The sequence below is a fragment of the Homalodisca vitripennis genome, chromosome 7 (assembly GCF_021130785.1).
Source record: "Homalodisca vitripennis isolate AUS2020 chromosome 7, UT_GWSS_2.1, whole genome shotgun sequence".
NCBI classification, from domain to species: domain Eukaryota; kingdom Metazoa; phylum Arthropoda; class Insecta; order Hemiptera; family Cicadellidae; genus Homalodisca; species Homalodisca vitripennis.
The window spans coordinates 96,661,876-96,679,502 of NC_060213.1; the positions used below are offsets into that span (position 1 = coordinate 96,661,876).

At 34.8% G+C, this 17,627-nt stretch overlaps 1 protein-coding gene across 1 annotated transcript; it reads left to right on the forward strand.

The window, feature by feature from the left end:
- The first annotated feature begins 498 nt into the window (after positions 1-498).
- On the forward strand, positions 499-17,394 carry LOC124366063 (ubiquitin-like protein 7). Its single transcript, XM_046822273.1, is given in 9 exon segments — positions 499-933; positions 6,914-7,015; positions 10,656-10,714; positions 10,716-10,760; positions 11,482-11,615; positions 12,124-12,289; positions 13,904-13,982; positions 14,629-14,723; positions 17,099-17,394. Coding segments are annotated over 9 exon segments (1,017 nt in total). The 5' UTR covers positions 499-791; the 3' UTR covers positions 17,294-17,394.
- The last annotated feature ends 233 nt before the right edge of the window (positions 17,395-17,627 follow it).

Consider the following 17,627-nt stretch of genomic DNA (forward strand, 5'->3'; position numbering starts at 1 on the left):
CTCTCTTGACAATGGATTAATATCGTCCTGATTTAAATCTGAAAGTAAGTCACTTCCACTATACACAGATCTGGCCCTAAGGGAAGGCCTTACCCAATATCTCTTTGGTCTTTTCTTTTTACCTATGATGACGCACGCTGCTGCTACCGCCGCAAGTTGCTCGAGTGTTGACATCTCGGAATGCAGAATGCAACTAAACGCACCAAAGCGCAAAAATGTTGTCAACACATGTTGATCAGTTTCGGAATTCGCCAACATTTGCTGCCAGCATTTGCTGCCAGCATTTGTTGATAGCAATGCTGCCAACAAAAGCTGGCCAACATTTGCTGACAGCATTTGGTGTAAACGCGGCTTTATGGTTATAGCCTATATTATCAGGGGATTGTACAACTATTTTCATGTATGTGACAAGTGCAAAGAGAAGTTATTATAAGCTGCGAGTTCGCTTCGCGTAATTTTCCAAAAAAAGTCTGAGAGCACAAAAAGTGACAAGTTGATGTTGATTAGTCAGTCTTGTCTTGGTCTTGTCTTGTTGTTGTTTGTGTTAGTAAACTTGCGAAATAGCGTCTGTCATGATATTAATATAATTTGTTTTTGTATTACGATTGATTGATTAGTTGATGTAACTATTTTCAAGTAATTGATCTGCAAATTGTTGAGTGAATATACAATTGCAAGAGAGTGTACAATTAAACTGATTAATAGACTTAGACACAGAGCCCGATTGTGTATTCTGTGAAGAAGTTGAGTTTTCTTTGATATCTGACTTATTCCCATAGGCTAATTCCAACATGACAAGTCTTGTATTAGGAATGAGATTATCTTTATTTGATTTTCAGAGAGTTAAAGTAGATGATGTAGATCTTCATACAAAAGTGGAACACTTCAAAGTTGAAGTTTCAAAAAAAGCTAATGTACCAAAAGAAAGTTTAGGTATGATTTTGATATTAATATTAATAGCTAGTTATACTTTAATTTATTGAAATAATCTATAAACAAAAAGTAGCATAGCCTTAGGTTTATGGTAGCAAATTAATGGGCACTTTAGCTAAATCTTCGGTGAATCATTGCTGGACATCTAGGCTAGATAAATATAAAATTAATATCTGGAGTGGCAAAATACAAGTTTTATGTTATTGGTGGGTACGGTCCAATAAGCGGACCCGGTTTTTTATATCGAAATTGGCAAACGATATTACTTAATCATAACCATCGATATAATCAATCGATACTGATGAATTATTTTTAACAACTTAAATAATCTATATGAACAGCTGTAAACACTTTCAAATAATACAAGGTAATATTTTAAATTTCACGTAACATTGTGTATTAAAATGGCTGTCAATCTTAGGAAGCTTCACGAAATTGCTTTAAAAGACGATAAAATATGTTTTTATGGCTTCAGGATGTTGGGTTAGTACCTAAGAATCCATTATGTGATATTTGTGGAAAGGTAACAAATGTAACTGTCAGAGGAGCTAACATGGTCGTCTTCAGATGCAAAAAAAGAAGGTAATGGTGGACACAACTTTAGTAAAAACGTTTTCGTTCTGTTTCATTTAGTTAAAGTTATGAGTTTCCCTGATTTTGGTTATGTTCATTTATTATTTGTTATCATTAAATTCACATTTTAATTTAAACATATGATTGTTATTACTTTTATATCGATTGATAGTCTATGATTAGATATGCGAATATTAGGTATCGATGATTATATTCTTCGATATAAAAAACCGGGTCCGCTTATTGGACCCTACCCTTATTGGTAATTATCATATAAACGGCCGGAGCGGCAAAATACGAATTTTGCGTTATTAACTTATTGGAATCGTCCTATAGAACAAAAAAATATAAGGTTTGATGGGGTGGAAATGAGAAATAACGAAGTTCTAGAACATAAAAAATGGAACAACTGTTCACGTGCGGAGTAATATTTCCATGTTGTACATCGAAGTTGAGCGTCACATGACCTTTTGTGACCATAATTCAACCTCGTGATGACGTCATCGGATGGGTCGCCATCTTTGCAATTACGTAAATGAAAAATAATACTGAAATGAGCAGAATTTTGATCAAAATGAACAATGTTTTTCTTAATTTCGAGCAACAAATTAATTACTTGTTATCGAAATGAGACGAGTGCCTCCGGCCATTTCATCTTACAGTAAATTAGGTTCCCCTATTTCACTAGGTAGTCTTCTAGGATTCACATTCAATATTTGAACCAGTCCGATATTGTCATAAAACACTGAATATCATTCTATCAGCTGTCAGTGGCATTGAGTGTCAGTAAATTACCCCCTAGAGTTGCCATTCATTATTATAATATTTTAGCTGATTATACTCATTCTTAACAAACCAGCCTATATGGTTTTTATAAGTGCTGCCGAAGCCCGCGCTGATGTCAATTAAAGAAAAACATCCCTCGAGATAGTACCTATCAGTAAAATATAAAATTCTAGAGGAGCTGATCAGAAATATAAATTGAAATGTAATGCAAAGGCAATTATGTAAAGTTGAAAAACTTAATAAATTATGAAAAACTCAAATACAAATATATAGATGGATATTAACAGAGAACACTTACCATTAGTGTGTTGGCGGATACAGCTGAGCAGCAGCAACAAAAAAGTGGATTTTTAAAAACTGCAACATTTAAAACTTTTTTTCTTACTAATTTTTCTAATTTTCCTATCGCAACGAAACAACAAAGTCTCCCGGTTTAAAAACAACACGCGACCGCACGACGAACAAATACACTCATTATTTAAAATTCCATGTTCAATTAAATAGGAAATAATTTCGTTTCGGTTAAAACGTTAACTGTTTACGTGCCCTACTAAACACTCCGACACACACAATTCACTAGGGTTGGTCGAACTAGTGGATGGTTGATTCATGATTGTAACGCTCTCACTCAATCCAATCTACTGAACACGATATCTTGTGAAGCACTGACTCTGCCCCGGCGAACTCAGATAACAGATACGTTATCAGGCTGCTATCAGTCCCGGCCGCAGATAATATTCAAGTAAACAGATTATCCAGACACAGCACACAAACTGAACATTAAAACATTAGAAACTTAATATAAATATAGGCTACCCCCTAAAATCATGTTATTTGTCATTTGCACCCCCTAGTACTTACTATATATATTTTTTGTTCAGGAGGGTGAGCAGAATACGTTGATAACGTCAAATTCGTGGTTTGCCGCTCCGGCCTTTTATCTTATAGCTACAATGTTATTAACCTGTCTTCCTCTGGAACAAGTAATGTAAGGTTTGCAAATGACAAATAACATAATTTCTGGTAATTCCAAAATCCTCACGGGACTGTTTCCCTTTTTCTATGATCATGGGCTTGCTCATAGGTTTTCCTTCAGACCTTTTAGCAGAAAACCGCTGGAACAAAATTTCATATAGGCCTAGCCTAACTTAGACTTTTTAAGTTTGTCAAGACTGAATGTCTTTTACACTAGTGGATAAGCAAATTTTATAAGTTTATTCTTTTATATGCTATATATAGTGGAAGAAGCTATATTATATTCTTCCGTTATCTTATTACTATTCTCACCTTTTTCTAAACGTTATATGATGTCAAGCTTTTGTTGAATAATATCATAGTAAGTTAGTTGCAATAAATCAAACAAACCAAAACTATTGTGCAGTTTTCTACTATTCCTGTACACTGTACACCACTAGCACACAATCAACAAGCTGGGCTACAGTATAATAAGCTGCCACCAACACAATTGGATTATGATTATCAATTTTAAATATCGATACTATCGAATACGACATTAGATATTCATAAAATAATCATTGCCAACTGTCTTTATTTAGACTAGTGACGTCATTACCAGCTGTTGGCAGTGACATCATTATCAGCTGTTGTTGTTTTGTTTATGTAGAAGTAGGCTAGTACAACAGGCACAATGGTGATGAATATGCAGATATTGGCTCAAAATAATTTTATAAACACTGAGCAATGTTTTAAATAGTTACAAGATAATGACCTTTCTCCTTTAAATCCAACTTGTCCAGTTTGTATTGATGAGTTGAAAACTAGAATTAAAGGTGTAAATCACAAGAAATGTAAGAATAAACATCACTTATCTAAACACAATCTTGAGAAGACTTTTTGGATAATCTAATTTTGTTATTGTGAATATAATGAAAAATGTTATACTATTATAGTTGAAATAAAAAAAAAATTATGGTTGCCTGTAAAGTCGGTTTTACGGGCGAAGATTTTACGTGACGTCTTTTTCTCGGTAGAATATTTATTGATATGAATATTATTAAATTGCACAATAGGAACAAGGAATTGAATGAAAATAAGAATTGCACAAATTTTAACTATAGAAATATATTTTGTTTACTAAAACATTGTACATAATTTGAAATTAATTAAAATTTGTTATTGTAAATGTTAAAGTTGAATAAAACATTTACTAAAATTGGAATTTGAAATTCTTGCTAAACACAGTTAAATTCTAACTCCGCGCGTGGTGATTGGTCGGTTTAGTTCGTTTGTTTGGTCGCACTGTTATGACAGGTTAGAGGTTATAATTTGTTATTTTAAATGTTTGACTAGCAATACGCGCTGTGTCTTCTCAATCGACTGAATTATGATTGATTGCAGAGTGATTTAAACTAATAATTTACTTAACACTATCAACATTTGTCAATAGTATGACATAACCTATAAACTCAGTTTCTCAACTTTTGTGTCAATCTAACAATTAATCAATCAATCATAGTTTACGATAATGAAATATCAGTGTACAATTATTTACCTTTATTGTTGTAGTTGTTGTAAATGACGAATCTAAGCACTCCACATTTTCACGAATAAACATAGTTATCTGCTTTATCCCGTGCGGCGGACCCACAGTTATCTGCTTTATCCCGTGCGGCGGACCCACTGGACGGGCATCGTAACGTTACCGGGCGTTACACTTTTTCATGAGTGACTCCGAGCTGCAACCTAATTTAAGACGTTGTCACGTCAATAAACTATGACTTTTATTTAATAATGAATGTACTTTTGACGGCATGAGTACCTGTAGAAATGCCATTTCAGATTGGTCAAAGTAATCGTAAGTACTAAGCTGCTCAAACATCGTTTTAAAAGTATAGTTTATGCAACCATATACTTTTAAAAAACTTTTTTTAATGCAACATACTTTTCCAAGATTGATGCCGGGACTGTTGAAAGTGCCATTTATTATCGAGTGGCGGACTAGTGGGCTTTTACCGTACTTTAGTATAATTTGGATGTCTCTGCCCCTTTCTACTATTTTATATTGGGCTATAAGTAGGTAAATACATACATACATATTATAAATAGAATTTAAGTTAAACTTAACATTTAAAAGCGCTCATGTGATCTTACCTGGAATTTACATATTATCTTGAAGGATGTTTTTCTTTTTTTTTTGCCAGAAGTGCTTGCCAAAGCCTGCACTGATGGCCAGGGGCATTTCTGATTAGTACTTTCCTAACCTCTGATTACATCCCAGATCATTCAACTTTTCCAACATCAGATTATGTTGGATATGCCCTTTTTTGGTTTTTTTTTATATTGTTATTGGTTATTTTTTAAATCTCATTTTAACCCTTCTCGGGTCAATGACGGTTATATAAGCCTAACTTAACATTTCCCGGGGGTCATATGCGTATATTTACGCATACACTTGTTTTGGCCAAGCGTCAAATGCGTCTATATACGCATAATCATGTTCATGAATATCCTTATTGTTTGCATTTGTCAGCTATTCCAGCTAATCGGGAACATAATATAAGTAGTTTGGCGGCAGTATGGTTGGGGGGGGGTGCCGGAGTTGCTTGAGCTGCTTGGGGGGGAGGACCTTTAGCGGCAACTGAATGAAGGTCATTGTCGGTTGCTTCTTTGTTTACTGAGTCGCTCTCCACTCGGCATACTGAACTGAAGTTGTTAGGTTGTTTCATACTCGATCATACCTATTGAATTGATGTAGGTGAAATTTATAATGTACGTTGTCTTGGAATAAGTCATGAATATTTTATTCCTACATCCCACCCAGTTGTATTCTAAAAAGTAATTTCGCAATCAGTTCTGTAGTTATTGAGTGAAGTAGTTTGGTGGCAGTAAGGTGGGGGAAGGGGATTGTGCCGGAATAGCTCGGGCTGCTTGGTGGGGGGAGGGGTTTTATCGGCAAGTCAAGGTCATTGTCGGCTGCCTGCCTCTTTGTTTCTCAGTCGCTCTGCACCTTGCGCACCACGGCTAGACGGAAAACTTCATCTCATGGGAAGAGACGCAAAGGGTCATCATTGCCATGTCTGCTATAAAAAATATCTGCGAAAAGAAACGATCTATTTTTGTAAAACGTGTGTCAACAAACCGTTCCTTCACCCAGATAGCTGTTTCGAAGCTTATCATAACATGGAGGACTATGTGAATGGACAGTGATCAATCTCCTTTGTTATATGATTAGTTTTTACTTTATTTGTTTTGTATGTTAACCCTAATCATGTAATACATACTTATTTTTAGTCATAAAATGTTTTATTACGCTAAACCTAAACATCAATTATATTTATATACGCATGTCAATTCGTGGAAGGATCAATGACGCTTATATACGCATACTGGTCTATCACACAAAAAAAGGTGGGAAAAATTATTTATGAATAGATTTCCATTTTTCCATGACAGGTAAGCAATTTAAAATCAAATTGAGTAGTTTTTGTCAAACAAAATTTTTTTACCCCAACAGATGAATAATATGCAATCTAAGGCTACAGTAAGTTGACCCTGGAAGGGTTAACATCTATGTATTTTATATTACTATATCTAATTAATATAATTTTAAACTATTTCATGATTTTACTAAACAACAAATTTATGTACTTTCAAATTTCAGAATTGGTTTACTGTGGTAATATCCTTGATGATGACTCTACTTTGAACGCGTGTGGGATAAAATCTGGAGTCATGATTCATGTACTGAAGAAAAAAGCCAAAGGTAAACTATCTATGATTGTTGCTTAAACATACGAGGAGCGACAATAGTAATGAGAATGATATGAAAAAAATTGTGCTTATAGTTATAGTCAAGTTTAGTGTTGTCGCCTTCAAAGTAGTTCCCTCCTGATTGCACACACTTTTTCCAGCGCTTCTGCCATTGATGATAACATTTCTGGAACTCATCTTCTGTAATATCCTCCAAGACCCTCGTCACAGCTTTTTGGACATCTTGTTTTGTTTGAAAATGGTGTCCCTTCACCGCCATATTGACTCTTGAAATATAAAAAAGTCGCACGAGCAATATCTGGTGAATAAGGCTGTGGTAGTACTGAAATTTGTTTTGAGGTTTAAAATTGCACAGTATGGGATAGGGCATTTTTGTGATGCAGAGCCCAATTATCAGCAATGTTGGCACAGACACGGAATAACTCTTTTACAAAGTTATTACTAGACAAACCGTTTATCAATTGATGTTCAGTTCTTCTTCAATCATTTTCACAGACAATCTTCGATCAGATCGTATGAGTTCATGCACCCTGGTCAAGTTGACATACATCCGTGAGGTTGAATGTCGTCCACTGCGGTATTCATCTTCAAAATTCGTTCTGCCTTATTAAACATTTTATGCCAACGAAAAACTTAACATAAACTCCTCTCCAAAAGCCTTTCTGAAGCTTTCTATAAGTTTTCGTTGCGTTTTCACCCAATGTAACGCAAAAAGAAATGGCATTCCATTGCGCAATATTATGCACTTCCATTTCCTTGTCAAGAGATACAAACATATGTTAACTTATTACAGCACAACTCAAAACTGAGCTGTCGTATCGATGTGCCGCTTGGACTACAAGCATCTTATAGATCAAGGTTAAAGATGTACCTAAAGATTGAATTCATCAATTCAAAATGGAGAGGTGATTCAATATGCGGACGATACGACTCTCTGCATCAGATCAAGTACGAAACAAGATCTTGAGATCAAAGCCTTTATTGAACTAAACGCATGCATCGAGCACTTTTCAAAGATAAATCTAAAAACTAACTATGCCAAAACTAACGTAATAAAATTTTGTCTCCGTCAACAAGAAGACGAATACAGACCAATTGTGATGGCGGATGAAGCTATCTTAGATGAAGCCGAATCCACCAAGTTTCTGGGGATGTACCTGGACAGGGGACTGACCTGGAGCGATCACATTGACAGAGTTTGCTCAAAGGTTGCCTCAGGCACTTATGTCTTACGCAATCTAGCAAAATTCTGCTCGTTTGATGTACTGAAAACTGCCTACTTTGGCATAGTACATCCACATTTGATCTACGGTTTGAAACTATGGGGCAGCTGTTTTAAATACAAATTTGACAGAGTATTTAGAACACAAAAGAAAGCTGTTTGAATAATTTCGAAATTAAAACCCAGAGAGTCGTGTAAAATTGCCTTCAGGGAGCTTGGATTTCTAACCTTACCCAGCCTCTATATTCTCGACATTACCCTGTACTGCCGATTCAAATGTGAACTGGTTCAGGGCAGGGACGTCCATCAGTACGAGACCAGAGGCAGGAACAATTTCAGGACAGAACAGCATAGAACGGCTATGTTCGAACACTTGCCATTTCAAATGAGTGTCAAGTTAATCAATAAGCTCCCTGGAGATCTCAAACGAATTAATGAACCCAAACAATTCAAATCTCGACTAAGACACTTTTTGTTGTCAAAGGCATTTTACTCCGTTGATGAGTTTACGATGGGCCGCTGGAATGAAAATTAATATTTTATTATTATTATTCTATTTATCCTTTTCTGATATCCAAAACATGCAAAATACAATATATTGTTAGGTTCACACATGAGTATGTGGAATTAACTGTGCCTATGATAAGATAGGTTTTAGTTTATAGATTTTTAAATCAATATGTTGAAATGACGCTTGCAATGCAATTTTGTTAATTGTTTTACTGCAATAAAGAATTATTATTATTATTACCTATGCAAGCCTGCAGGGTTGTCACATCTTGCAAAGAAAATCAGTCTCATTACTTTATTGTCAGACCTCGTATATATTCCATAACCTTCCTTATCAAAATTTGTGATGTACTTATGATAGACTACCTACATAAAGTCCAGATTATTTTAATATACCTAAGATGACTGAATAATCAGACAATATTTTTTTAATGTTTTCATACCGCTGCAATGAGATGTACGAGTAAACATGACATATCACATGAAATTACACAGGAAATGATGGATTGGTTAAATTTCAAATTGAATTTCAATACTTATGAATTAGTATTTGGTTGATATTTTTTAGTCAATATTACAATTTCGTGAAGAAATGAAATTGTATCATACATTTTAATACAATGTTAGGCCATTAAAGTAAAATAGACATTAAAAATTTGGTATTATCCAGAGGCCACTATTTTTAGAAGAATTTTTTCTCCAAACTACATTATTAGAAAGCACAGACTTTGAGTACTTTGAAAATTACATGTCATTAGGACAATCTGTTCATGTTTTCTGCCTTACAAAGGGAAGCAATGTCAGGGAGAACGTACTCTCCACTATTTGTTATTAGCCTACGTAAGTAGGTAAATATACATATGTACGTAAAAAATATGTACATACTGTAAATCTAGAAAGTTAAACGTGATCTCAGCTTGAATTTAGGTATTATCTCAAGCGATGTTTTTCTTTTATTGTCAGAAGTGTGGGGCCGAATCCCGCACTTATGGGCAGGGGTATTTCTGATTTATACTTTCCCAACCTCAGATCATGTCCCAGATCATCTAACTTTTCTAACATCAGATCATGTTTAATTAACCAGGCTATCTTTAACTTTGGTACTACTAGTAACAAATTTATGATAATTTAATCTAAAAATAGTGGTCTCCTCGCCGACATCAATTCCTTTTGGGAGACAGAAAACAAGAACTGATTTTCATAATGACATGTAATTTTCACAGTAAGTCAAATAAAATTTAAACTAGTTTTTGAGCTGTGTTGATATGATTCCCTCTAGAGTGTGATATGTAAGCCCTGGATATGTGTTTATTCATAAGCTATGCTAACTGAAATAAAGGTTGCGATCTCCAGGCTTTCAGCTGTATGACTGGTGGTAAGTAGAGATACTTTGGACTATTTGAGGTGAAGAGAATGAATAGAACAGGTCCCAGAACAGATCCTTGTGGAACTCCTCTTTTTATGCTATAATATTATGTATCAAAATTTGCAGTGGAATATCAAGTGACAACACAATGGCCACTTTTTATGTGGTATTATACTGCACTGTATGATAAAAAAATTAGACTTTAAAAATAGCTGGAAAGAACTATTTTAGCACAAATTTTCCTGAAACTATCTTTGCTTAATGTTTTTAATTATATTTTAATCAATGCTAGGGCTGTTAATGAGATACTTGAGTAACTGACCAATAAAATTGATTTGGAGTATAACATCCTCAATGTCAAATAAAAAAAATACTTACGGATGCGCTTTATCTGATCTAAAAGTAATGTCAGTGTAACATGTTATTGTTATTGAGAATATTTATTTTTTTAAGAAAATTCTGGTTTATCTATGAACTTTTTGTTGAGGTCACTTTGATTTTATAATATTCACTTGTTACTTCAATATGTTCCAGAAATACCCAAACCTACTCAGACTATGTCAGAAATTGACATACAGAGTTTAGTGATGGCTTTTTCGAGCGTTAACTATGAACCCTTCCTACAGGAGTTCACTACAGGTATAAGTTAGCATAGTGAATTGTATTATACAATGTTGATGTTGCTACCTTGAGAATAGCCTTCCTTTACTCAGCATATGGTCGCAACTTAGCTTCATTACTTATGGCTTTGATACTGTTTTTTAAGATCAATACTAGCATTATTATAAACCATTCAACTAATGTCTGTTTCTCTCTCAATGAAATAATTGTTTCTGCAATATCAAAAATAACTAGATTAATTTTAATTGATGTCACAGTTTGATTTTTGTACTGTGTAAGTGTAGGCCTACAAATTTTTAATGTGCATTTTTTTTTGTATTGTGTTGTGCAATTTTAATTACATAACCAAAGCAATTCAGTAGATTCAATTTTTACCATTGTCTGATGATGAAGTGTTAACTCGGAAATATGTTACTAGTGACAACATCTCATAGTTTGTTTTTGGATTTGATGGAAGTAAGGATACCTAATTAAGTAGGATTCTGTATAAGTAGACTGTAACAATTTATGTGGATGAATGTTAAACAACGTATAATGGGTTAATTTATTTGTAAAACCTAATGAAAATTTGGGCATGTCTGATTATAGAATTGAAGCAACCAAAGAAAAATTTGCATAAAACAATTTCTTGACTTGTAAATAGTTCATTTTAGAACACAATCTGAGAGTTGTTAGTTTCTGTCCTCTAGTTATTTCTTTTTTCGTAATCATACATTAATTTAAAATTTTGATTTTACAGAAGCTAAGTCGGCCAGATATCCTGGATAACATCATCCTAATTACTCCAGGACTCAGCCAAGATCCTGTAGCAATATCTATGATCCAGGATCCAGAACTGCTGGTGCGCATGGGAGACATTGATACTGTTCGCAGGTATGTTGGATCAATGAAGATGTGTGTTTTTAAAGCTAATTAAAAAGTAATATTCACAACTCTGGAACACACTTGTTAGGTCTTGAAAGTAAACAGTTTCGCTGGGGTACATCTATCCCCTGTTTTGTGTGTTTTATACCCACTAAACTCCCCAGAGTGCCCTTTCACAAATATTTTTTTATATACGCCATTTATCTTTACACTATACTTTGTAATGTGTCAAATGAATAAAAAGGGGCTGTTTCTTTTTGAACAAACTCATAAAAAACCGAAGCTGAAATATGCATTTAAAACTCTAATCCTCCCTCTTTTTGTTAAATATCCTCTCCAACTTGACATTTGGCATATTTACACATTTTTAAAACTCCAGTAAAGCAGCACTGTAAGGATTGATGTTATTATGCCAGTTGTTATAACAGTTGATTTAGATGTGTAGTTTAATTTGTGTATTTATAATACTTAATTGTTCCAGCCATTACAATAATTAAGTATTTGTCATATTTGAAAGGATCGTAGAATTGCATCCAGCACTGGCGGAGGCAGCCAATCACATCGCAGCTGCTGTACACGAGGAAGCTATCGCAGCTCCCACCTCCACCCAGCCCACTACGAGTTCCGGGTACTCGTACTCACTAGATGCCCTCAGCGACGACGACGAGATGGACTCTTCTCAGGTAGCCTATACTTTTTATCCTTAAATAACAAATGCTATTAGTACAATCTGTCAAAATAAGTAAATGTTAGTTAATAAGGGCTCTGAGAAAAAATCTTAATTCATGTCAAAATTTCTTCCTAAACTGAAAGATTTCTGATGCTGATAAAAATCAAAGAAATCAAACTGTTAGAAAACTGTTTTGTAAAAGTTCTTTTATTCTATTAAAATGTAAAAAATGTTAGTTAATGTTTTGTGTTTTTGTTTCAACAGTAATGGAATTTTGCACTAGTTATTGTTTACTATATTGCAGAAAAATCTTAAAATTATGGAAGTCTATTGAATTTTCGTACAATAGCTTTCTCCGAAAAACTTGCTAATTTACAGAGCACAGCCTAGCACTTTATGCACATGTCTATGAAAAATGATCATAACATTCAAAGGGTTAAGTGTCATTAATATTTTCACAACTTTGTGAGGGGAGACTGATCCCTTTTTATACTTATTCTACCCTTCCTCACAGGCTACCGGCATATGCGAGGATCTTGTGAAACATAATAACGGGAGAGTCAGTGCAGTACAAGCTTAACAGTACTAATTAAAAGTACTAAGGTCACAGATAGGGGCAGCATGATAGCATTATACCTTTAAAAATGTTAAAGGAGCCCTTTAACATTTTTTTATATTTTAGTGTAGTAGATAGCCATACAAAGTTAGGAGTGGGAAGTTCGCTATGAAACAACTTGAAAACCAATGGCTAAAAGGTGAAAATGGCCAGACAGTTGTGCTGTTTGCTAGGAAAGGATCACTCAGCAGTCACCATCTAAGGAGCAGCTATGTTTGTCACTGCTAGACCATTGGCTGGACAGTTGTGCTGTTTGCTAGGAAAGGATCGCTCAGCAGTCACCATCTAAGGAACAGCTATGTTTGTCACTGCTAGACCAATGGCTGGACAGTTGTGGTGTTTGCTAGTAAAGGATCGCTCAGCAGTCACCCATCCAAGGAGCAGCTATGCTTGTCCCTGCTAGACCAATGGCTGGACATTTGTGCTGCTTGCTAGGAAAGGATCGCTCAGCAGTCACCATCTAAGGAGCAGCTATGTTTGTCACTGCTAGACCAATCGCTGGACAGTTTTGCTGCTTGCTAGGAAAGTATCGCTCAGCAGTCACATTTTTACTCTAGTGCTCTTGGGGAATTGTATGCACTTTTCAAGTTCAACATGTAAAAATGTTAGGCACTCGAAGGGTTGAATCAAATACATATGTATTTTCCTTATTAATATTAACAACTAAGCAACAAACCAACCAATTTTCTAAAATATGTTTCATCACAAGTTAAGATTATTCAAACTTCATGTAACTCCTTATTCCTCTCCTAATTTTATAGGACTATTCCAATGCATTCCTTTTCCTTGATCCCGATGATGAAAATGATGGTGCAGAGTACATGATGGAAACTTCTGAGATACCGGTATTGGTAAGGCGTTTTAATTTCTAAAAATAATACAAATAATTTTTGTTATCTTAGAAATAATGTATTTATTGTTCATGTGTTGTTGATGGTTGTCAAGTTTAGTATTTCCAAATGGATGATTATTATTCTTGATAAGTATAATCAATGTCAACTGTTTTTTCAGTCATCAGACTCCCAACCTGTCGGGGCTCGCCACGCCATTACAGCAGATCAGCTGGCAAGTGCTCTAGCGTCCGCTAGCAGTAAGTTGTCTCATTTCTCCATTTGATTGTGACATATGATACAATTCGATACTAAAGGGTTGAAAGGGCAAAATGATACCCGCTGTCACCACGACCCTGAGGAACTATTGTAACAACTTTGAAATATAGACAAACCAGGTCATCTTGAGGCTCTTTATAAACCTCAAGATATCCTCAGGAGCTGAAAACCTTATCTCAGCAGATTTTAGCAGTGCCCTGTGCCATTTTATGGGTTGGTAATAATAACAAACTGATTATGAAATAAACAGCCAAATGTCGTAAACTTGTAATGTTTAGACTTTATTTTAGCTATATAAAAAAAAAGTAGTTTAAGCCATAAAATTCACTATTGATATACATTTTTTAACCTAACAAGTACAATATAAATAACATTAAATTCCTGATGATTTAGAATTGAATTAACATGAATTGTGGGCTCGCATGTTTGCATTATAAATTGTTTGATTTTCATGTTAGCTATTAGTAGTAATGTGGTCTTGTGTAATATGTGTCATTCCTATGAAAAAGTATTGTACACATTGTAATCAGAATATTTGCACTCTACACAATTACATTTTCCACCTTAACCATAGATCTTTTCCCACTGAAGTGTTTACTCAAGCTAAGTGATTATTTCATGTGCCAGGTCCCAGTCCTGGGGTAAACCAGGACAGCCCAGGGATCACATCGGAGATGTTCAGTCAGGCCATGCAGCGTGCAATTGCCAGCGTCGTAGCTCAGGTGAGTATTGTGTGCTACTACAATAGCACATGATATATATAGTTTAGTTTATGTTTTTTACTGTAAATTCACAACTTTTTAGTTCATTAGGATACTATGTCTTAATTTAATATTTTTTGACTCCATACTAAGAAAACTTTCAACATTAATTAACCATTACAACTGAGTATCGAAAGACCTCACTGAACATAACGAAAGAGTTATTGCACAGATGTGCACATGGTCAGCCCTTAGACTTTTGGCCTCCATAATCAATAGGGTTCTTCCTGGACAAAGAGGAATCTAGCCCCTATCCCCAATTACCTATCCAGAATATCCTGTCACTCCAGAAGCAGCGCAAAGGTCCTTATAGGTGCAATTTTCTAAGCTTCTTGTCGTAAGAGAACAAAAAAAAGAGGAACCTATGTACCAAGTTTGAAGCCTTTAGGATCTTCTTATGAAGAGTTTTTAATTAGATATTTTATTTTATGAAGTGCATGGGTGATTTTGGGTGATATGGCTCATGCATATCACAAGTCTTGCACTTCCACTTGGTTAAGAGTGACATTCTGAAGTGGACTGTGCTCTGTTGAAATCTGAAACTTGAGGACTGGTTAAGGTTTGCTTTTAGCTCTTCGATATAAAATTCTTTACTTCCCCATAGTGTGCAATAAAAAATTTAATGTTGCTATATATTCTATTGTAATTCAGATTTCTAAGGTTTATTATAAGAAGTAATAAATTCAAACTTATTTTTAACCCTTTGAATGCCACAAGGCAAAACATTTAGTACAAAAGAAATGCACTAGCAACTATATTGCAAGTCGTATGCGAAAAATGCCAGGGAATAATAAGAAGTATTACCGGGCTTCAGGAAAAAGAATATATTTTTTTTATTTTTCATACTATTTTTATAATTACTATAGTTACATAACAATGCTTGAAATTATGTACATAATGAAAAAATCATTTTTCAGTACTGGTAACACTACACTAAAACAAAAATAATGCATTACTTACATTTATCCTTTGGTTCTAAAGTATATCTAATATATGGTCTTCATATTTTCCAAAAAAATATGTACACTACACACACACACACACACGCACGCGAGATATCAATTTAACAAAGCATTTTAGAGATCCTAACCTCAAAACGATGTAAACACAACCATGTGACCGAACAGACTGCTATACGTAGCGAGTTGTTCACGCGCCAACGATGCCCCGGTTGATCACTGCCAGCTGTTCTTGCTTCTATTATTCTGTGTTTTTTTTATCTTCACTAATACATTAAAGTACTTTGTGAACTATTATTTATCTATTGCAGGATAGTTAACAAATAAAACAATATTGGTTGTGAAAAGAATTCATTAAAAATAAAGCGTTAAAAATTACGATAACAGACGGCGACGACGGATCGTCGCCTGGCACTTTTCGCAAGGGTTTTTGGCGACGATATATCGTCGCCGTGGCACGCAAAGGGTTAAGACAATTTTTTTACAAATAAATATTTGTAAGAAAACAAAACATGGACTGTCAAATACAATCAAAATTTAAAACAAAAAACAAAGTTCAAATCCCAATGAAAGCTATCCGACGTCGCTGTAAACAATGTACAGATGTAACATAGAACACACAATTTGACATAGGAGTAGAGCTTTCACAAAGAATTCAAGAATTGCACTGTCGTCCTCCCCACATGGATACCAACGTACAGTGCAAAACGAGGTTTAGCCTAACCTTCATGATTAGTTATTTTAAAATTTAAGTAATAACTGAGAAAAATTAAACAATGAATACAGCTGGAAATTGTTATTATACTTCGGTCTGGCTCTCCCCACGAAACTTGATAATTCCAATTACCTTTTGAACATACCTCATATATCATAGTATCACTCTTGCAGGGATATTACTGGAAATTTATTGACAAATATCTTGGATCATTATATTCATCTGTAGTGATCATCAGGAGAAGCTTTCATCTCTGCATCCTAATCCACCTTTGTTCTCCTGTGTGATATGTCAAGACCTCCATCGTTACAGTTTTTAATCATGTTGAATCCTCTTTAGCCAAGAATGAAATCTAAAAGAACTTTTTTATGGATTGGCTTATTTCCTACAACGGTGCCAATTTCATCATTATACCATGTCAGCAAGTAGGGTTGGAAACTTTTTCAGATGAATTACTGATTCGATTACTGTAGTTGCTCTTTACAGTTTAGAGAAACTTGGAAGGATGGTGCTTTCAAATTATTAATGGACAATCATAATTTTGGAATTAGGAGTGATGAAGTTAGTGCTTTTAGATTTGCAGCATAGTTTAAAAATGTAAATTACAAAATGATTTATTCAAATTATACTCCATGAGTTGACAACACGATTTATGTTGACAGCAGCCCAACACTGGAGAGGCCAGTTCCGAGGCAGCCCCAGCGCAAGGACCGACACAGCTGGCCCAACAGATGCAGCAGATGAGAGAGCTGGGTCTCACAGATGATGCGGTCAATCTACAAGCGCTACAGTTGGCCCAGGGCAACCTCCACGCAGCAGTCGATTTAGTCTTCAGTGGTGCAATTTCTCCTCCTTGAGTCTTTCTGGATCAAACGTTCTCTTGGAAAGTCAAGTTGTTTGTTGTATGATAGCTCCTGATTTGTTTGTGAATTATAGAATTAAATTAATTATGATTTGATTATTTAAAAATATTTATCCTTTCACTCTCAGTTGATTTTGAACTTTAAACCAAATACGTACCACTTACAAGTTTGTGTTAAAACTCAGGTATGCAGTGAGTCTGACACATTCCATTTTAAGATATTGGGTAGATGGATATTTAATGTCAATGAATGGAAAAGAATATTTCAGTGTTTATGTTGGAAGCTGGAAGTGTTCATTCAGGAAGTGGTATTTTTAATCATCTTTTTC